The sequence below is a fragment of the Ranitomeya imitator genome, chromosome 3 (assembly GCF_032444005.1).
Source record: "Ranitomeya imitator isolate aRanImi1 chromosome 3, aRanImi1.pri, whole genome shotgun sequence".
NCBI classification, from domain to species: domain Eukaryota; kingdom Metazoa; phylum Chordata; class Amphibia; order Anura; family Dendrobatidae; genus Ranitomeya; species Ranitomeya imitator.
In genome coordinates, this window is record NC_091284.1 from 786,136,402 (window position 1) to 786,159,963 (window position 23,562).

At 42.6% G+C, this 23,562-nt stretch overlaps 1 protein-coding gene across 1 annotated transcript in view; it reads right to left on the reverse strand.

The window, feature by feature from the left end:
* Positions 1 to 1,760: 1,760 nt before the first annotated feature.
* Positions 1,761 to 23,562, reverse strand: part of GPR83 (G protein-coupled receptor 83) — an 84,927-nt gene continuing 63,125 nt past the window's right edge. The window contains exons 3-5 of the mRNA XM_069759158.1: positions 8,245 to 8,370; positions 7,606 to 7,739; positions 1,761 to 2,841 (exon numbers count right to left, since the gene is read on the reverse strand). Coding sequence (XP_069615259.1) covers positions 2,217 to 2,841; positions 7,606 to 7,739; positions 8,245 to 8,370 — 885 coding nt within the window. The 3' untranslated portion in view covers positions 1,761 to 2,216. The remainder of the gene's footprint in view (positions 2,842 to 7,605; positions 7,740 to 8,244; positions 8,371 to 23,562) is intronic.

Genomic DNA, 23,562 nt, shown 5'->3' on the forward strand with positions numbered 1-23,562 from the left:
ACATAGTAGCAGATGTGAGTCCATGCTGATTCATCTGTATACTCACTTATCATAGTGATTTATGCTTCTGCCCCCTGGCCAAGATTTGTGGTTTGTGCCAACCATGAACTAGAGCAGCTGTGCATAGTCAAGCACAGCAAATTACAGTACATAGCATGGACATGTTTATGAGGTCTGAGCTCAAGAACATTTTTTAAAACATCTAATTGTGGAGGAACTATTATTATTCCAAGATCTATTGATTAAAATGTATGGTACTGATAGATAGATAGATAGATAGATAGATAGATAGATAGATAGATAGATAGATAGATAGATAGATAGATAAAAACCTGCATAAAGATCATTTAAAAGCCCATAAAAATATATGTATGCTCATATATTTTGCAGTTCGGGCATTCTCATGAGCTCTCAACAGAGCCAGAAGTGTGAAACCCTGGGTCAGGCAAGATATATGAGGCATGCTGTTTTATGGACTGTTAAATGATATTACAGATTTTAAATCTGCTCTATTGACTATCACTGAACCCATGTAGATGTTTGGGGAAGCTAGGATTGAGACTATCGGGTCACCTGGCCCCATAGAGACTTTCAGAGAAGCTAGGTTGGGACCATCTGGTCACCTGGCCTCATGGAGACATTTGTAGAAGCCAGGTTGTGACCTTCCAGTCACCTGGCCACTTGCCTCAATGGATTGTCACCTTCCTAAGATTGCCATTACCTCCTCTCTATGGATGCCAAAAGCAGGGTGCCACTGGTGGGTGTGGTCAGCCCTTGAAGCCCAGACATCACAGCTGCTCTAATCCTAGCAAGTCAGCGGAAGGGTGAGACTCTGTAATTTGCACCATCTTGTGTATTTTGCTGGGACTGCTCTTTATGTTATTGTCTGTTCCTCTACCAGCAGTCATTTTGTGGACTGGAAAGTGTAACCTGTAATACATATACTGTATATTATCATCACAAAATTATGCCCCAATATATTTGTTTAAAAAAAAGATAATGTGGAGAACCCCTTAAAAGGTTTGATGGGACACCCAAAATATGGCCTCAGTTAATCGCCTTCATTCCTGTTCATGCCACAAAGCAGTGCCCTGTGGGCCAAAGCGGGAAAAGAGTTTTTAGAAAAGGACCTGTCACCAGGTCAACAGTACTTTTATTTTATTCCCACTGCTCTCCTGAGTATTCTGATTTTTTTTTGCTTTTAAATCCACCATGCAGTTACAGAGATGTGAGTATTTTTATGTAGTGCTGCTTTTTATGCTCTTTACCAAGGGGACGTGACGCACAAAAAAATTATGCAGAGCAGCCTAAAGACACGCCCTAGAGGATCCTGTGAGCCATGACCCCTTAGTAAAGACCATAACTACTGCCACTAAATAAAAAGGCCCATATTTCCTGAACTATATGGAGAATTAAAAAATAATTTCAGGGAACAGCACAAACAAAATAAGAGCAAAAATCGATAATTTTTGACCTGGTGAGTGTGACATATCTTTTTTCACAAATGTATTATTCCTTCAAAAATTGAGGTTTTAAAAAATAAAAGCTACATCCTGGAGAACCACTTTTTCATAATAATTCAACTCAGACCTGTCATTTGAACAATGCTGCTCTAGACAAATAACTAGGAGTCCTTGCTCCTGACAGTGAAGCCTATTGTTACAGGGGTGCTGAAAACATCATCAATGGCTTTGTTGTGATCTTTTAAAATGATCTATGGAAATCACTTATAAGATGATCTATGGAAACAATGAACCATTGTGACTGCATCTCTTTATTCGCAAAAGATTTGCCTTAATTTAATTGCCTTGATTTTAATGATATTCTTTAATTTGCACACAACATTGTACAAAAGATGATTTAGCAGCAAAATAATGAAATCACAATGTGCACTAAGCAGATGCGCTTCTTACAAAGTGACTAGGCAGACCATAGCAGCAGAATTCTGGTACTCTTGATACAGATGTCACAAAGCTCAGTTTAATCTTCGTAAAAGGTCAAGTCCCAAAAAGTTCAGTCTACGAGCTGTCACTATTCCTTAACCATTTCCTTCTCTCTGCGAGATGAGGTCTTCTTCCTGCTCTATGTCTTGACACATTAAGTAAAACATTCCACTGTGGAATACTTTCCAAGAAGAGATCATCATCATGGATTCTCAAACACTGTTGAGCAGCCTGAAGGATCTGTTGAGTGGGCCTTGGCATTTCGGAATAAGATTAACCAACAGACACAATAGGCTCCACCGCCGAGATATCAGTCTTCCCCGACTGGATATTAGAAGATGATGGGAGAGTGTGTGACACTAATGATCTCTTGAAGCTTCGGCTTTCCGGCCATGCCACTCTGTAGGAAGGAATGTTGGAGGGAAGCATATCCTCCTGTGGTCCAGGCGGCTTCTTACAAATGTTCAGCAAGGCCTTTAATTCAGATCTGAAATTGTCATTGAGCCAACAGTATATAAACGGGTTGTAGCAGGTACTGCTCATGGCAAACCAGTGAAATGCAAAGTAAACTGCATTGTTGGTACGAATGATCTGACTAGAGAGGAGGACGACATAACAGTTCAAGGGGAACCAGCAGACTGCGAAGAGGACAACCACAAGCATTAACATCTTTATGGTCTTTTTTTTCTTTCGACGAAGGGCAAAATATTGCTCGGTGGTAACATCTCCAATAGCGTTCCGAAGCCACAGCTTCTTTGCCACAGTTGTGTAGGCAACAGAAATGATCAGTAATGGGAGGACGTAGAGTAAGATGAATGTGGCCAAGTCAAGATATTTCCAGAAGAGGTCAGAAGGTTCTGGGAAGTCAGGGAGACATAAACTTCTGATATTCTCCTCACTATTAATTAAAAAAAAAAAATAATTAATGGGTATTTTTACACAAAAGCAAAATTAAATACAAGATCAACCGATTAATGGGGCCACAATGTATGGAGCTGAGCCATTTATGGGTCATCAATAATAAAATCTGTCATCAGGACATGTTATGTACCAAATCGGGCTGAAAAGATATGAGTGTTCCAAATACACAAGTGTGCCAAATGATCCTTATGAGTATACAAAATGAATTTGAGCCTAATTCTTAGGTGGTCTAAGGTAGTAGAAAGAGGGGCAAATGTTTCCAGAACTGATGGCCTAATGCATTAAAATAGTTATTATTCTGAAAGGAAAAATGATGGGCACTGGGTGCTACATGTGTAAACTGTAAATCAATGTGAAAAAGACTAGGAAAGGACACATTAAAAAGACATGTACAATTGAACATCTAATACAATAAAAAAAAACATAAAAATTTATCAAGAAGCCAAAGTTAAAACAAGAAAAATAACAGCATACAAAGCCAGGGATCCTAAATATAAACAATACAATAATAATAATGAAACTCTGATAATGTGTCAGAAGATCAAGAGATGGATTATAAAGCTTTAATGCATTTACTAATAAAAACACACTTGAATGACTAACACAAGGGATATTTAGTGTCTACACAACAAATAAGCAAAAATCAAAGATCCAAATATACAATAAAAATGGAAAGTTGATATAATGTACCGTTCCATCCCATAACACGTTAGTTTTAAAGCTCAGTGTCAGGGAATGAGGAAAGGGAGACCTTAATTTATCTTAAAATATATGTGGAGATTATGAAGGCATGGCACAATAATTGCCTCAGGTTTGTTCATAATATTCATTACGAACAATGTCTCTGATATTAATGAAATATATCAAATAGTGATGATAATGGAATTTGGCTAAATTATGGGATTAGCTGGGTAGACCGATAGGGAAATAGGCTCACTTGCTAGGTGCCAGGATGGAGGTCAACAATAGAGGTGAACCGACCAGTGTATTAAGATACAGAGCTAGGAGGCCCCATACACCATAGATAGCTGTCGACCAAAAAATAGGCCAATTGAATGTTTGGCCAACAGCTCTAATGCCTGGCTCTCTCATCTGCTGAGGGCTTCTGTGTTCTTTATGAGAGAGCTCAGTCGAGGGGTTCAAGAGAGGCCTGGATGTCTTCCTGGAGCAGAACAATATTGTATCATACAATTATTAGGTTCTGTAGAAGGACGTAGATCTGGGGATTTATTATGATGGAATATAGGCTGAACTGGATGGACAAATGTCTTTTTTCGGCCTTACTAACTATGTTACTATGTTACTAACTGCCAGACTTCTTTAGCGGCAACTTATCCTGCCAAGAGCAAAAATATCGTCAGTCCAAAATCGGATCCTTATCTCCTCCAACATCATCTGCCGATTGAGAGTTAGAAGGCCTTAAGACAAGTAGGACTAGATACACGTCATACTTCAGTAGCATGCTCCAGAGGTCATAGAGTAGGGGTGAATGTTTGGTACATTAAGTGCATCCAAACCCAACGGATGAATATATAGGATTCTATGTAAATAATCCTTATCCGTGGTTGTATAAAGATACTACGGCACAAAGTCATACAATTAACCTCATGATAACGTGCCCCTCTAATTAAATGGCACCAGAATACAAATTGAAGCTCAGTGTAGGTTTGGTGGACCACACTACCCAGGCTTATGTTTTGTTTCTCAGCACAGTTACTGTATAATAGGAGTTCTCTTGGCAAAAAAGATAAGAGTTTCATTGTTTTATAGAAGCCTCCAGTCCATAAATCACATAGTTGTCATCTATTATATTTACAGAAGATCCAATGCCGTGCACGATGCACTTTGATGGCAAATTGGTCACTGCCATAATGATGAAAAGCATATATTGTACTGGTAACATACTGATAAGGCTGGAGGAACTGCTGGCAAAAGGCTTCCTAATTGATTTCATGCTTTTCTCAGTTTCATTTCAGATAATAGCATCCAGCTGAGCTCCCCATCCTTGTCATAGTGCTCAAACTCCAACCGGTCAGATTAATCATAACCAGTATAGAGATGTAAACTGTTATATGGAGAACTGAGGCGCTGGGTTTATGGAAACAGATAAGTCTTGGAGTAACATATAGTACCAGATACATGAAATTGATGATTACCTGGCCTCATGTACCCTGCAAAGCTGAATACATCAAGCATGTGTGACAGAGGTGTCTTCGAGCATCCTCAGACACCAGGGAGCAGGTGTGACTTCTACGTCTACACCCCCATTCGTTTTCACCATGTCTTGGAGTGAAAGCCTCCATAATACAGTATACATTGGAAGGGGCGCATGGGGTCTTTCCCCCGTAGACTCAATATCACAGATTTATACAACAAGCATCTTTGTTACCACCATGTGCAAGAGTCCTTAAATCGATTATCCACCTGTAAGTTACAATTTTTTTCCCACTTTATTGTAAAACTTATTTTTAACCACAAATGCATGAACTTAAGTAAAGCAAAATGTTCCCAGAGGTAGGAAAACTCCATTTCGTTCCCCATAAACCTTAGATAAAAGTCGACTAGACCTTAAGAATTTGAAGCCATTGGTCAACCATCTACTATGTATGGGGGCCTCTCGACTCTCCGGTTAAAGGTTATGTTTTGGGGTTGGGAACAATTGGAAAACAGAAAAATGGACTATTGCATGGATTGTTATGAATATTTATTACATTTCCTTCATGCAAAGACAACTAAGTAATAAATAAATGTACTGATATTTTTAGAATTAGTCGCCTCATTCCTCTTTTTGCTGTTCCGAAGAGCAAAGTCTTATTTTATGGCTTTAGAAAGATTGGACAAAGGGGAAATAATTTTTTGACACATGGAATAAAAGATCATTTTTTTGGCCGTATTCCACATGAGCATGAGTCACTAGACACACGGAATTAAATTTCTTAATAAGTCTATATTTCTTTACCTAGATTGTTCCAGAACCAGTTCACAATTTTCTACATCAGCATTTGAGAACTATGATGCAGACCGGCATCTCTGGCATTATTGCAGATCTTGTGTCTATAAAACTGAACAGAGTGAATTGTTCAGGATTAAATGATTTCCATAATTCTGTAAGGGAATGGTCCACCAGAAAATGACTTATTGTTTAAAATCAAGTTTTTGAGTTAAAAGTATGTTTTGTTTTTTTTTTGCAATGTTTTCTTATCCATATCACAGTATTTATTAAAAATAAAAAAAAGAAATCTTGCAATTCTCACACTGGCCACTGGGTTTTTTTAAAGACTAACTTTCTGTTGTTTAAGGAAACAACATATGTACATAGCTTTAATGATCAGAGTCCGACCCTATGTTTTGTATTGATGCATCTAATGAGCATGAGCAAAGGTCATTGTGAAGGCAGTGGGAGGCGGTTCACTTGTGTTATCACCTAATGTGATCGGTGGATCCTGTGTTATTAGCTTTGTATAGAGGTGTTACCAATTATTGTAATTCTGCCTCTGATGATAAGCAGCCTGTTTAAAACTCTTCCTGAACGAACAGGAAACATGAGTTTAAAAAAGCCGCAGTGGTCAATGTGAAAATTACAAGATTATTTATTTTGTTTTTAATAAATGTCTTGATAGTAAAAAAAATTAAAATAAAAACAAAATACATGTAACACAAAAATATGATTTAAACAATGGGTCATGCTCTGATGATAGCTTTTATTCAAAGTGATTAAGAGAAGGGTAATTGGCCAGAAACTATGTGGTTGTTACAGAGATATAATGTTGGAAAACCCACAAAGAGGCCACGACCTTTTGAAAACATTTTTTTATTTCTTGTGAAAAGGCTAGAATAATTGATTTTTATAATTCAATAAATCCCTAAAATCCAAAACACATAACTGCCTACTTCAAATGTAACATCTGTATACACCACAACAATACAATGTCTTGCTGCTGGTGCTGGCTTTTTAGTCATATACCTTCCTGGCATTTATTATTTAATCTTTTGGAAAGGGGGTTTAATTATTGAAAAAATATTAAAAATATTAAAAAATAGGAGATATTTAACTGTGCGTGTATGATTTTGCGCACCTGTATTACTAGTGCAATTTGACAACCGTGCTACACTTATACTATAGTCTGCTGCCATGTCCCTTTTGGAAAGGGTTGAATTAATTGGGGTTAAAAACATTGTCCAGGGTTAATTATATTGTTTTACAAAATGTATGGTAAAAGGAAAAAGTGGTAATGGAAATGGATGGGGTAGTGTAAAAGAAGGCCGAAGTTGGCCTCCTTTGCTTACAGCGTGTGTAATAATGGGAAGGAAGCAGAGGGCATCAGGGAAAATATGGCCAATCGCGCGTAGCAGTCTCGTAAGGGTGATGTTACCTCTGACAGAAACACCGTCAGTTTGAATCCATGTTCTGCACAGAACAGTCTGCCTGATCACAAAGATGAATCATTTTCTAACCATTTTTTGTTTTATTCAAAAAACATGAAAAGTCTGCCAGTGTGTTTCTTACTACACAGTAACTATCCTTTTCTATGGTGAGGACACGTTGAAAAGCTGCATCTTCAGAGATTGAAAAGAGTTGGATATAGTCCTAGGAGACCAGAAAATGTTATACACATCTTTTCCTGATAAATTTATTCACCACAAATCGAATTTTGGGGAAAAATGATTTAAACCAGGCAAATTCAAATTTCAAAAGATTCGATCATCGCTAACAATATATTTATTTAGTTATTTAATTTACCTGTATTCAAATGTGAAGAGCTTTTGGTAAATAGCATGAGGGAGGGAGAAACATGTCGCCATGATCCAAATAATGGCGATGCAAGCCACTCCTTTAACAATCGATATCCGTGGCTTTAAGGGGTGCATGATGACCTTGAGGAGAAATAATAGACATGCTGAGTCCCTTTGACAATGTAGATAATAAAAATACATTTTTGCAAACTTATGTCATTGTGACATCAAACTGCTTAAAACTACCACTTTGGCGGTAAGTACAGATATTTTTCTGAGCGGTGAGGAGTCATTTTTTTTCATTTTCTGTATTTACATTACATTACTTGTCACATGCAAGCTCAGACATGATGCACATTTTTTATACTAAGTGTGGCTGTATAGCTGAGCGAAAGACGACACACTTCACCTATTGAATTAGAGCCTTCATAAAAAAAACTCAAGATGAGAAGATAAAAGAATATCACACGAGAGTGGACAGCAAAGCCACCTGAGTCCAGCAGTTGGTGACAGCTATTCCGGTGTGATGTACTGTGAACTACAACCTATTGTCCCAGTAGTAAAAGATCAATAAATTGCTTTACTCCGTGAAGGGTTTCCTAAAGTGCACAGACGTCATATTACTTAATGCAGAGCGACAACTTACCTGGTGCCTGTCCACCGCGATGGCTGTGAGGGTCAAGGCTGAGACATGCAGGGAACAATACTGGGCGAAGCGGCTGACGTGACACATGCCCTTTCCAAACATCCAGGTACTATTCACAAAACGAGCCTGTGGACAGGTTACGAGATAGAAGATAAGTACAGGTACACCAAGAACAAGGCCTAGTTACTTCAAAAGGTAGCGACATACTAGGCTATGTGCTATCGGGGCAGAAACTGAGCAGGACCTCTTCAAATCCTCCTCAAGACTGCTCAAAAACTTGGAGTTACCACTTAGTGGCTATGTGCACATTGAAACTTTTGCTGAGTTTTTGGAGTGGCAATTGAGTAGAAACTTCAAGATTTTGAGGAATTTTGAATTTTTTCCTCTCAGTTTTTGCTATAAAAACTCCTCGAAAACTCTGTGCGCCCAAAGCCAGCTTTTGCTCCAAAAATTCAGAAAAAAGTCTCCATGTGCACAAAGATAAAAAAAAAAGATACCGGCAGCAGAGCCGCTGCAAACAAGCTAGCAAACCCACCTTTGTGATCGAAGGAAGCGTCTGTCTCTAATCCCACTCACACAGGTCTGTGAAGCAGAATGATCTCGCCCAGAGGGTCAGACCTGTGAGCACACGGGGGGGGGGGGGGGGGGGGGGAGGGAAGGGAGGGGGTAGAAGCACCAACACACTACCATGTTTGTCAGCAATATGCCCCCTGAGCTCGCTGTCAGACCTATGGTGGGCGGAGGGAGCATACGTCGTGCATGCTGGGGATGGGGAGTTGGGGGGGACTCTAATGATGACAGGAACTGTGCATGCTAGCCCAACTGATCAATGGAGCATCACTTTAAATGTAGATTACAAAACTATTTATTTCCAACTTCTTGCTTAGTTAAATGCATTATTTATGGTGGTACAACCCCTTTAACTCCTTCCCGACATGCGCCATACTAGTACTGCTTTGCGGGAATTGCGTTCCCGCAAACAGCCGTACTAGTGTTCTCCCCCACGCAGAGCCCATGCGGCCCTGTTTGCACGTTTTATATACCTTCATATGTAAATATGTTATCCTATTGTGTTCTGTATCTTTATTGCACTGCATGTGTTATGTGGTCCTATTGTGTTGATTTCCAATTGTAATATGCTGTGCTGTGCTTACCCTGTGATGTTGTACTGTGTCAGTAATATCCCTATATGTACTTGCTGTGCACTGTGTTATACATACTGTTGTAGAGTTAGGGACAGTCAATAGTTAAATAGATGGGCTGGGCCAGCGGCAGAAAAGGCAGGGACGAAGCTGCTGCTTCCAGTAAGTAGCCCAGCCACGTTGGCCTGGACAGGTGTGTGGCATCAGCCAGGCATTGCCAGATTCCCGGGAGGGAGAGGATCTGCTGCCCCAGGCTAAAGGACACAACGGATCATTGCCAGACTTCTAGGAGGGAGAGGATCTGCTGACCCGGGCTAAAGGACACAATGGAGCATTGCCAGACTCCCGGGAGGGAGAGGATCTGCTGCCCCGGGCTAAAGGACTCAACGGAGCATTGCCAGACTCCCAGGAGGGAGAGGATCTGCTGCCCCAGACTAAGGACTTAAGGACCATAACACGGGCCTCTAGGACTTCGGAAGGACCCTTCGCTGAAGGGACTGTGAGCGTCCAGATTCCGTCGTGTGGACTGCTTGCTTGATCTGGGTTACAGTGGTCGTTGTGGGTACAGCCGTGCATAGTGTCAGGGAAAGAGTAGGAATCCAGTGTTATACATCCTTTTCTCATATCTGTTCTTATTAAAGCTTGTTTTTCCTGTTGGACCACAGTTGTCATCGATGTCATCTTGGACTTAATTACTTGGACTGCTGTGGCCAGGAGGGAAAAAAGGTAATCCGAGGGGAAAGCTGTGTCCATCCTGTGTTTCACGTACAAGGGGCCGGGGTGCCAGTGGACTGTGTTTTGTGGGTGAATTCGGTCAGGACTACCACCAGAGTCGCCCTTGTTACACTAGTATGGTGCACCGATCGCGCAGCCTCATGCTGAGTGCCATGGCGATCGGGTGTGGGTGTCAGCTGTATGTGACAGCTGACACCCCGCAGCAATGCCCACGAACACTGCTAGCACTGACCGTAGGCATTTAACCCCTCTGATGCCGGTCAGTAGTGATAGTGGCATAGAGACGCATCGTGCAGGGAGGGGACTCCCTGTGCGCGTCCTTCAGGATATCACGATGCGATCGCGTTGGCCTGATGGTTTCCATGGAGACCCCCGGCACCAAGATGGCTGTGGGTCCTTCCGGGTCCTGCAGGGAGGTAGCTTGTGAGCGCCTGCTAAGAGCAGTCGCCGGCATGCCTCGTTCCCTGCCTGTCAGATCCTGATCTGACACTCTGCACTCTCAGTGATCTGACATTATATAGTGATGTCCCATCCTGGGACAATATTAAAAAGTAAAAAAAAATATTATAATGTATAAAAAACAATTAAAAAATTCTTAAATAAAGAAAAAAAATAAAAATAAATGTTTTTCCAATAAATATACCGGTATTTATGTACATTTAAAAAAAAACAATAAAAGTACACATATTTGGTATCACTGTGTCCGTAACGACCTGCTCTATGAAATTATCCCACTAGTTAACCCCTTCAGTGACCACCGTAAAAAAAAATGAGGCAAAAAACAATGCTTTATCATCATATCGCCGAACAAAAAGTGCAATAAAACGTGATAAAAAGACAGATGCAAATAAAAATGATGCCGCTGAAAATGTCATCTTGTCCCGCAAGAAAACAAGCTGCCATTCAGCACCATCAGCAGAAAAAATAAAAAGGTTATAGGTCTCAGAATAAAGAGATGCAAAAATAATTATTTTTCTATAAAATAGTTTTTATTGTGTAAAAGCGCCAAAACATAAGAAAACGATATAACTGTGGTATCGCTGTAATCATACTGCCCCGAATAATTAAGCTGCCTTATCAATTGTACAATGGTATAAAAAAAAGCAATTCCTGAATTGCTGTTTTTTGTTCATTCTGCATTTCAAAAATCGGAATAGAAAGCGATCAAAAAATGTCATGTGCCAAAAAATGATACCAATGAAAACGTCAACTCGTCCCATAATAAACAAGACATCACATGACTCTGTCGGCCTAAATATGAAAAAATTATAGCTCTCAAAATATGGTGATGCAAAAACTAGTTTTTGCAATAAAAAGCGTCTTTTAGTATGTGACAGCAGCCAAGCATAAAAACCTGCTATAAATCTGGTATCGCTGTAATCGCACCGACTGGAAGAATTAAGTTGCCTAATCACTTACACCACACGAGCAATGGCGTAAAAAATAAATAAAACCAATTCTTCACATACTGTTGATTTTTTTCATTCTGTGTCCAAAATATCGCAGTAAGGCTTGGCACACATTTATCCTGCGCTCTGCACTGAGCTCTTATTGTTTCTTATTGGGTTTCTGTGGAAATATGGGATTCAGACAGAACCCATGTAGAAGATTCCCTTTAATGAGGCCGTTGGAGGCACTGTGGACGCCGTCTGACCTGTGATCCGGTGGTGTACATCTTTTTAGGATTGCATAAAAGTGCAGTTGGCCACAGATTTGTGCACTTCTGAGAAGGACACGGCTGAACAGAGAACAAACAAAGTCCAGAGTAAATCTGCTGCCACATTATAGTGAATGGATCCTTTGGGGGTTTCATCTGTCATGTCACTCAGAGATTTAGATGGAAACCCCAAAGTAAGTGCTCAGCGTAGATTACTGGATAACATAGTAACATAGTTAGTAAGGCCGAAAAAAGACATTTGTCCATCCAGTTCAGCCTATATTCCATCATAATAAATCCCCAGACCTACGTCCTTCTACAGAAACTAATAATTGTATGATACAATATTGTTCTGCTCCATGAAGACATCCAGGCCTCTCTTGAACCCCTCGACTGAGTTCGCCATCACCACCTCCTCAGGCAAGCAATTCCAGATTCTCACTGCCCTAACAGTAAAGAATCCTCTTCTATGTTGGTGGAAAAACCTTCTCTCCTCCGGACGCAAAGAATGCCCCCTTGTGCCCGTCACCTTCCTTGGTATAAACAGATCCTCAGCGAGATATTTGTATTGTCCCCTTATATACTTATACATGGTTATTAGATCGCCCCTCAGTCGTCTTTTTTCTAGACTAAATAATCCTAATTTCGCTAATCTATCTGGGTATTGTAGTTCTCCCATCCCCTTTATTAATTTTGTTGCCCTCCTTTGTACTCTCTCTAGTTCCATTATATCTTTCCTGAGGACCGGTGCCCAAAACTGGACACAGTACTCCATGTGCGGTCTAACTAGGGATTTGTACAGAGGCAGTATAATGCTCTCATCATGTGTATCCAGACCTCTTTTAATGCACCCCATGATCCTGTTTGCCTTGGCAGCTGCTGCCTGGCACTGGCTGCTCCAGGTAAGTTTATCATTAACTAGGATCCCTGTCATGATCCCAATGGCAAGGGATCGCAAAAGGACAAGCACAAAAACAAAACAAGCTCTAGGGTGATGGAACCTGAGCTGACCGCGATCCTGAACCTAAACACACAACTAGCAGTAGCCAGGGAACGTGCCTACGATGATTCCTAGACGTCTCGCGCCAGCCGAAGGATTAACTTCCCCTATCAGAAGAAACACAGACCTCACTTGCCTCCAGAGAAACACCCCACAGAAATAGCAGCCCCCCACATGTAATAACGGTGAAATGAGAGGAAAGCACAAACGTAGTTATGAATACAGAATCAGCAAAAATGAGGCCCGCTAAAGCTAGATAGCAGAGGATACAAAAGTGAACTGCGCGGTCAGCGAAAAACCCTTCAAAAAACCATCCTGAAATTACTTGAACTCATGTGCCAACTCATGGAACATGAGGAGTAATTTCAGCCCACTAGAGCAACCAGCAGCAAGGAATCACATATCTGCAAGCTGGACTAAGACAAAAATTAAGCAAAACGTGGAACAGGAAAATAAAAACTTAGCTTGTCCTGAAGATTACAGACGCAGGTAGCAGAGGTATAAAGACACACTGATTACATTGATAGCCGGCGAGGAAATGACAAGAAAGCCAGGTTAAATAGGAAACTCCCATAACCTGATGGAACAGGTGGACACCAGAGACCGCAGAGAACAAAAGTCACCCAGTACCATCAGTAAGCACCAGAGGGAGCCCAAAAACAGAACTCACAACAGTACCCCCCCCTTAAGGAGGGGTCACCGAACCCTCACGAGAACCACCAGGGCGACCAGGATGAGCCCTATGAAATGCACGGACCAAATCGGCAGCATGAACATCAGAGGCAACCACCCAAGAATTATCCTCCTGACCATAACCCTTCCACTTGACCAAATACTGGAGTTTCCGTCTGGAAACACGAGAATCCAAGATCTTCTCCACAACATACTCCAATTCACCCTCCACCAGCACCGGAGCAGGAGGCTCAAGCGAAGGAACAACAGGTACCTCATACTTCCGCAACAACGACCGATGGAACACATTATGAATAGCAAACGATGCCGGGAGATCCAAACGAAACGACACAGGGTTAAGAATTTCCAAGATCCTATAGGGACCGATGAACCGAGGCTTGAACTTAGGAGAAGAGACCTTCATAGGAACAAAACGAGAAGACAACCACACCAAGTCCCCAACAAGAAGTCGAGGACCCACGCGGCGACGGCGATTAGCAAACTGCTGAGCCCTCTCCTGGGACAACTTCAAATTGTCCACCACATGACTCCAAATCTGATGCAACCTATCCACCACCATGTCCACTCCAGGACAATCAGAAGGCTCCACCTGACCAGAGGAAAAACGAGGATGAAACCCCGAATTACAAAAGAAAGGAGAAACCAAGGTAGCAGAACTAGCCCGATTATTAAGGGCAAACTCGGCAAGCGGCAAAAAGGTAACCCAGTCATCCTGATCAGCAGAAACAAAACACCTCAAATAAGTTTCTAAAGTCTGATTAGTTCGTTCCGTCTGGCCATTCGTCTGGGGATGGAATGCAGACGAAAAGGACAAATCAATGCCCATCTTAGCACAGAACGTCCGCCAAAATCTAGACACAAACTGGGATCCCCTGTCAGAAACGATGTTCTCCGGAATGCCATGCAAACGGACCACGTTTTGAAAAAACAGAGGGACCAACTCAGAAGAGGAAGGTAACTTAGGCAAGGGTACCAGATGAACCATCTTAGAAAAGCGGTCACACACAACCCAGATGACGGACATTTTTTGAGAGACAGGGAGATCCGAAATAAAGTCCATGGAAATGTGCGTCCAAGGCCTCTTCGGGATAGGCAAAGGTGATAACAATCCACTGGCCCGAGAACAGCAAGGCTTAGCCCGAGCGCAAACTCCACAAGACTGCACGAAAGAACGCACATCCCTCGACAAGGAAGGCCACCAAAAAGACCTGGCCACCAAGTCTCTAGTACCAAATATTCCAGGATGACCTGCCAACACAGAAGAATGGACCTCGGAGATGACTCTACTGGTCCAATTATCCGGAACAAACAGTCTTTCCGGCGGACAACGATCAGGTTTATCCGCCTGAAACTCCTGCAAAGCACGTGGCAAGTCTGGGGAGACAGCCGACAAAATCACGCCATCCCTAAGGATACCAGTGGGCTCAGAATTTCCAGGGGAGTCAAGCACAAAACTCCTAGAAAGAGCATCCGCCTTCACATTCTTTGAACCTGGCAGGTATGAAACCACAACATTGAAACGGGAGAAAAACAGTGACCAACGAGCCTGTCTAGGATTCAGATGCTTGGCAGACTCAAGGTACATCAGATTTTTGTGATCAGTCAAGACCACCACACGATGTCTAGCACCCTCAAGCCAATGACGCCACTCCTCAAATGCCCACTTCATGGCCAAAAGCTCCCGATTACCAACATCATAATTCCGTTCAGCGGGCGAAAACTTTCTAGAAAAGAACGCACATGGCTTCATCACTGAGCCATCGGAGCTTCTCTGTGACAAAACCGCCCCCGCTCCGATCTCGGAAGCATCAACCTCAACCTGAAAAGGAAGCGACGTATCTGGCTGACGCAACACAGGAGCAGAAGAAAACCGGCGCTTAAGTTCCTGAAAGGCCTCCACAGCCGCAGGAGACCAATCAGCAACATCAGCACCCTTCTTAGTCAAATCCGTCAAAGGCTTAACAACACTAGAAAAATTAGTTATGAAGCGACGATAAAAATTAGCAAAGCCCAAGAACTTCTGCAGACTCTTAAGAGATGTAGGCTGCGTCCAGTCACAAATAGCCTGAACCTTGACGGGATCCATCTCAATAGTAGAAGGGGAAAAAATATACCCCAAAAAAGAAATCTTCTGGACTCCAAAGAGACATTTAGAACCCTTCACAAACAAAGAATTGGCCCGCAGGACCTGAAACACCTTCCTGACCTGCTGAACATGAGACTCCCAGTCATCAGAAAAAACCAAAACATCATCCAAATACACGATAATAAATTTATCCAGATATTCACGTCTCGCGCCAGCCGAAGGATTAACTTCCCCTATCAGAAGAAACACAGACCTCACTTGCCTCCAGAGAAACACCCCACAGAAATAGCAGCCCCCCACATGTAATAACGGCGAAATGAGAGGAAAGCACAAACGTAGTTATGAAAACAGAATCAGCAAAAATGAGGCCCGCTAAAGCTAGATAGCAGAGGATACAAAAGTGAACTGCGCGGTCAGCGAAAAACCCTTCAAAAAACCATCCTGAAATTACTTGAACTCATGTGCCAACTCATGGAACATGAGGAGTAATTTCAGCCCACTAGAGCAACCAGCAGCAAGGAATCACATATCTGCAAGCTGGACTAAGACAAAAATTAAGCAAAACGTGGAACAGGAAAATAAAAACTTAGCTTGTCCTGAAGATTACAGACGCAGGTAGCAGAGGTATAAAGACACACTGATTACATTGATAGCCGGCGAGGAAATGACAAGAAAGCCAGGTTAAATAGGAAACTCCCATAACCTGATGGAACAGGTGGACACCAGAGACCGCAGAGAACAAAAGTCACCCAGTACCATCAGTAACCACCTGTTGTGAATTCTGTGGCTGAATTCACTCCTGTGGTCACAAGTGGTACTGCAGCTTCTGAGCTTCCTCCCTCAGGTGTTCTGGTGAGCTCGTTAACTGCTTCATTACTTAACTCCGCCTGATGCTGCTATCCTTGCTCCTTGTCAATGTTTCAGTGTTGGATCTGAGCTTCTCCTGATTGTTCCTGTGACCTGCTGCTCTGTATAGCTAAGTGCTTTTTGCTTTTTTGTTGCTTTTTTTCTGTCCAGCTTGTCTTTTGTTTTGCTGGAAGCTCTGAGACGCAAAGGGTGTACCGCCGTGCCGTTAGTTCGGCACGGTGGGTTTTTTTTGCCCCCTTTGCGTGGTTTTGCTTTAGGGTTTTTTGTAGACTGCAAAGTTCGCTTTACTGTCCTCGCTCTGTCCTAGAATATCGGGCCCCACTTTGCTGAATCTATTTCATCCCTACGTTTTGTCTTTTCATCTTACTCACAGTCATTATATGTGGGGGGCTGCCTTTTCCTTGGGGGAATTTCTCTGGGGCAAGTCAGGCCTATTTTTCTATCTTCAGGCTAGCTAGTTTCTTAGGCTGTGCCGAGTTGCCTAGGTAGTTGTTAGGCGCAATCCACAGCCACTTTTAGTTGTGTTTAGGATAGGATCAGGTGTGCAGTCTACAGAGTTTCCACGTCTCAGAGCTCGTTCTTGTATTTTTGGGTATTTGTCAGATCACTGTGTGCGCTCTGATCGCTAAGCACACTGTGTTTCTGGATTGCCTTCATAACACCTGTCATTAGCAAACATAACAGTACAAGGAGCCGACTAATGATTCTCAATAGAGGGAAAGAAAAAGTTCTGACATCATTTTTTTTTTTTTTTCTGCTCTGTGTTCACTTTTTTTTTTCCCCCTAGACATTTGGGTGATTCTGGACACAGGTGTGGACATGGATATTCAGGGTCTGTGCTCTTCAATGGATAATCTCGTTATAAATGTACAAAAAATTCAAGATACTATTGATCAGAAATCTATGTTAGAACCAAGAATTCCTATTCCTGATTTGTTTTTTGGAGATAGAACTAAGTTTCTAAGTTTCAAAAATAATTGTAAGCTATTTCTGGCCTTGAAACCTCATTCTTCTGGTAATCCTATTCAACAGGTTTTGATTATTATTTCTTTTTTGCGCGGCGACCCTCAAGACTGGGCATTTTCTCTTGCGCCAGGAGACCCTGCATTGAGTAGTGTCGATGCGTTTTTCCTGGCGCTCGGATTGCTGTACGATGAGCCTAATTCAGTGGATCAGGCTGAGAAAAATTTGCTGGCTTTGTGCCAGGGTCAGGATGATATAGAAGTATATTGTCAGAAATTTAGGAAATGGTCAGTACTCACTCAGTGGAATGAATCTGCGCTGGCAGCTTTGTTCAGAAAGGGTCTCTCTGAGGCTCTTAAGGATGTCATGGTGGGATTTCCTATGCCTGCTGGTTTGAATGAGTCTTTGTCTTTGGCCATTCAGATCGGTCGACGCTTGCGCGAGCGTAAATCTGTGCACCATTTGGCGGTACTGCCTGAGGTTAAACCTGAGCCTATGCAGTGCGATAGGACTATGACTAGAGTTGAACGGCAGGAATACAGACGTCTGAATGGTCTGTGTTTCTACTGTGGTGATTCCACTCATGCTATTTCTGATTGTCCTAAGCGCACTAAGCGGTCCGCTAGGTCTGCCGTCATTGGTACTGTACAGTCCAAATTCCTTCTGTCCATTACCTTGATATGCTCTTTGTCGTCGTTTTCTGTCATGGCGTTTGTGGATTCGGGCGCTGCCCTGAATCTGATGGATTTGGATTATGCTAAACGTTGTGGGTTTTTCTTGGAGCCTTTGCGGTGTCCTATTCCATTGAGAGGAATTGATGCTACACCTTTGGCCAAGAATAAACCTCAATACTGGGCCCAGCTGACCATGTGCATGGCTCCTGCACATCAGGAAGTTATTCGCTTTCTGGTGTTGCATAATCTGCATGATGTGGTCGTGTTGGGGTTGCCATGGCTACAAACCCATAATCCAGTATTGGATTGGAATTCCATGTCGGTATCCAGCTGGGGTTGTCAGGGGGTACATGGTGATGGTCCATTTTTGTCGATTTCGTCATCCACCCCTTCTGAGGTCCCAGAGTTCTTGTCTGATTATCAGGATGTATTTGAAGAGCCCAAGTCCGATGCTCTACCTCCGCATAGGGATTGTGATTGTGCTATCAATTTGATTCCTGGTAGTAAATTCCCTAAAGGTCGATTATTTAATTTATCCGTGCCCGAACACGCCGCTATGCGCAGTTATGTGAAGGAATCCCTGGAGAAGGGACATATTCGTCCATCGTCATCACCACTGGGAGCAGGGTTCTTCTTTGTAGCCAAGAAGGATGGTTCGCTGAGACCGTGTATTGATTACCGCCTTCTTAATAAGATCACTGTTAAATTTCAGTATCCCTTGCCATTATTATCTGACTTGTTTGCTCGGATTAAGGGGGCTAGTTGGTTCACTAAGATAGATCTTCGTGGTGCGTATAATCTGGTGAGAATCAGGCAAGGAGATGAATGGAAAACTGCATTCAATACGCCCGAGGGTCATTTTGAGTATCTAGTGATGCCGTTCGGACTTGCCAATGCTCCATCTGTGTTTCAGTCTTTTATGCATGACATCTTCCGTGAGTATCTGGATAAATTCCTGATTGTTTACTTGGATGACATTTTGATCTTCTCAGATGATTGGGAGTCTCATGTGAAGCAGGTCAGAATGGTTTTTCAGGTCCTGCGTGCTAACTCTTTGTTTGTGAAGGGATCAAAGTGTCTCTTCGGTGTGCAGAAAGTTTCATTTTTGGGGTTCATCTTTACCCCTTCTACTATCGAGATGGATCCAGTTAAGGTCCAAGCCATCCAGGATTGGATTCAGCCGACATCTCTGAAAAGTCTGCAAAAGTTCCTGGGCTTTGCTAATTTTTATCGTCGCTTCATCTGTAATTTTTCTAGCATTGCCAAACCATTGACCGATTTGACCAAGAAGGGTGCTGATTTGGTTAATTGGTCTTCTGCTGCTGTGGAAGCTTTTCAGGAGTTGAAGCGTCATTTTTGTTCTGCCCCTGTGTTGTGTCAGCCAGATGTTTCTCTTCCGTTCCAGGTCGAGGTTGATGCTTCTGAGATTGTAGCAGGGGCGGTTTTGTCACAGAGAGGTTCTGATTGCTCAGTGATGAAACCATGTGCTTTCTTTTCCAGGAAGTTTTCGCCCGCTGAGCGTAATTATGATGTAGGCAATCGAGAGTTGCTGGCCATGAAGTGGGCATTCGAGGAGTGGCGTCATTGGCTTGAAGGAGCTAAGCATCGCGTGGTGGTATTGACTGATCATAAGAACTTGACTTATCTCGAGTCTGCCAAGCGCTTGAATCCTAGACAGGCCCGTTGGTCGTTATTTTTTGCCCGCTTCGACTTTGTGATTTCGTACCTTCTGGGCTCTAAAAATGTGAAGGCGGATGCTCTGTCTAGGAGTTTTGTGCCCGACTCTCCGGGTTTATCTGAGCCAGCGGGTATCCTCAAGGAAGGAGTCATTGTGTCTGCCATCTCCCCTGATTTGCGGCGGGTGCTGCAAAAATTTCAGGCGAATAAACCTGATCGTTGTCCAGCAGAGAAACTGTTCGTCCCTGATAGGTGGACTAATAAACTTATCTCTGAACTTCATTGTTCGGTGTTGGCTGGTCATCCTGGAATCTTTGGTACCAGAGAGTTAGTGGCTAGATCCTTCTGGTGGCCATCTCTGTCACGGGATGTACGTACTTTTGTGCAGTCCTGTGGGATTTGTGCTAGGGCTAAGCCCTGCTGTTCTCGTGCCAGTGGGTTGCTTTTGCCCTTGCCGGTCCCAAAGAGGCCTTGGACACATATTTCGATGGATTTCATTTCTGACCTTCCCGTTTCTCAAAAGATGTCAGTCATTTGGGTGGTCTGTGATCGCTTTTCTAAAATGGTCCATCTGGTGCCCTTGGCTAAATTGCCTTCCTCCTCTGATTTGGTACCTTTGTTCTTTTAGCATGTGGTTCGGTTGCATGGCATTCCTGAGAATATTGTTTCTGACAGAGGTTCCCAGTTTGTTTCAAGGTTTTGGCGAGCCTTTTGTGGTAGGATGGGCATTGACCTATCCTTTTCCTCGGCTTTCCATCCTCAGACTAATGGCCAGACCGAACGAACCAATCAGACCTTGGAAACATATCTGAGATGTTTTGTTTCTGCAGACCAGGATGATTTGGTGTCCTTTTTGCCGTTGGCTGAGTTCGCCCTTAATAATCGGGCCAGCTCGGCTACCTTGGTTTCTCCATTTTTTTGCAATTCTGGGTTCCATCCTCGTTTCTCTTCAGGACAGGTTGAGTCTTCGGACTGTCCTGGTGTGGATTCTGTGGTGGATAGGTTGCAGCAGATCTGGACTCAGGTAGTGGACAATTTGATCTTGTCCCAGGAGAAAGCTCAACTTTTCGCTAATCGCAGACGCCGTGTGGGTCCCCGACTTCGTGTTGGGGATCTGGTTTGGTTATCTTCTCGTCATATTCCTATGAAGGTTTCCTCTCCTAAATTTAAACCTCGTTTTATTGGTCCGTATAGGATTTCTGAGGTTCTCAATCCTGTGTCTTTTCGTTTGACCCTCCCAGACTCCTTTTCCATACATAATGTATTCCATAGGTCGTTGTTGCGGAGATACGTGGCACCTATGGTTCCATCTGTTGAGCCTCCTGCCCCGGTTTTGGTGGAGGGGGAATTGGAGTATATTGTGGAGAAGATTTTGGATTCTCGTGTTTCTAGACGGAAACTCCAGTATCTGGTTAAATGGAAGGGTTATGCTCAGGAAGATAATTCCTGGGTTTTTGCCTCTGATGTTCATGCTTCCGATCTTGTTCGTGCCTTTCATGCGGCTCATCCTGGTCGGCCTGGGGGCTCTGGTGAGGGTTCGGTGACCCCTCCTCAAGGGGGGGGGGTACTGTTGTGAATTCTGTGGCTGAATTCACTCCTGTGGTCACAAGTGGTACTGCAGCTTCTGAGCTTCCTCCCTCAGGTGTTCTGGTGAGCTCGTTAACTGCTTCATTACTTAACTCCGCCTGATGCTGCTATCCTTGCTCCTTGTCAATGTTTCAGTGTTGGATCTGAGCTTCTCCTGATTGTTCCTGTGACCTGCTGCTCTGTATAGCTAAGTGCTTTTTGCTTTTTTGTTGCTTTTTTTCTGTCCAGCTTGTCTTTTGTTTTGCTGGAAGCTCTGAGACGCAAAGGGTGTACCGCCGTGCCGTTAGTTCGGCACGGTGGGGTTTTTTTGCCCCCTTTGCGTGGTTTTGCTTTAGGGTTTTTTTGTAGACTGCAAAGTTCGCTTTACTGTCCTCGCTCTGTCCTAGAATATCGGGCCCCACTTTGCTGAATCTATTTCATCCCTACGTTTTGTCTTTTCATCTTACTCACAGTCATTATATGTGGGGGGCTGCCTTTTCCTTGGGGGAATTTCTCTGGGGCAAGTCAGGCCTATTTTTCTATCTTCAGGCTAGCTAGTTTCTTAGGCTGTGCCGAGTTGCCTAGGTAGTTGTTAGGCGCAATCCACAGCCGCTTTTAGTTGTGTTTAGGATAGGATCAGGTGTGCAGTCTACAGAGTTTCCACGTATCAGAGCTCGTTCTTGTATTTTTGGGTATTTGTCAGATCACTGTGTGCGCTCTGATCGCTAAGCACACTGTGTTTCTGGATTGCCTTCATAACACCTGTCATTAGCAAACATAACACCACCAGAGGGAGCCCAAAAACAGAACTCACAACAGATCCACAAGTCCTTCTCCCTTTCAGATTTACCCAGTGGTTTCCCGTTCAGTGTGTAATGGTGATATTGATTCCTTCTTCCCATGTGTATAACCTTACATTTATCATTGTTAAACCTCATCTGCCACCTTTCAGCCCAAGTTTCCAACTTATCCAGATCCATCAGTAGCAGAATACTACAGATGAAATCTGATCCCTAACATTATGTAAAATGTTCCCAACAAAATCTTTAAATAAATCCACAAAAAAAAGCAAGTCACCATTCAGGTCTGTCATCTGTTAATGGAAATATAGGGGGCTTCCACGTTAATGGTAGTATAAAGGTTCTGGAAAAGCGTAATAGCTCTTCTCAACCAAAAAGAAATCAATCAAATTCTACAATCCAAAATCCAAATGCTCCCTCCTTTCTGACCCTCACAGTGTGCCTAAACAACATTTAGCGCCCATGTTTGGCATTTCTAAAGCAATGAGAGCCTGCCTAATTTATGGGTGCATGTCTCCTGAAGCATGAGCTGGGCATAACGTACTGGTGACTGCAAAGTACTGGTCCCTACAGCGTACTGGTCACTATAATGGCAGTTTGCAATTTTCACTCAGCAACATCCACGGCTGCCTGTTTCTGGAAAACACCCATTTAGTCAAAATTGTCACTACATCTGTAGATAAATTCCCAAAGGGTTATAATTCCCAAAATGTGGTCACGTGAGTGGGATTCCCACTGCTTAGGCACATCAGGGGCTCTCCAAACGTGACACGGCGACTGCTAATTATGCCAGCAAATTTTACTTTAAAAAGTGAAATGGCGCTCCGTCCCTTCCGAGCCCTGCCGGGTGCCCAAACTGTAGATTTCCCCCACATATGGGGTATCGGCATGCTCAGGAGAAATTGCACAACAAAACGTTTGGTTCATTTTCTCCTTGTTACCCTTGCGAAAGTTAAAAAAAAAAAAATTAGGTCAAAAGGAAACTTTTTGTGAAAGAAAAATAAATGTTTATTTTTTTCTTCCACATTCCAAAAATTACTGTGAAGCACCTGAAGGGTTAATAAACTTCTTGAATGTGGTTTTGAGTATGTTGAGGGGTGCAGTTTTTTAAAGGGTGTCATTTTGAGGTATTTTATGTCATATAGGCCCCTCAAAGTCACTTCAAGTGCGATGTGGTCCTTAAAAAAAAATGGTTTTCCAAATTTTGTTGTAAAAATGAGAAATCGCTTAAGTATTTTGTGTGACATATGATTTAACAATTAAACAATTAAACAATTTAATTTAACAATTAAACAATTAAAATTTTGAAAATTGCAAAATTTTCGCCAAATTTCCATTTTTTTTAAACAAATAAACGCAAGTCATATCAAAGAAATGTTACCACTATCATAAAGTACAATATGTCATGAGAGAACAAAGTCAGAATCACCTGGAGCCATTGAATTATGACCTCATATA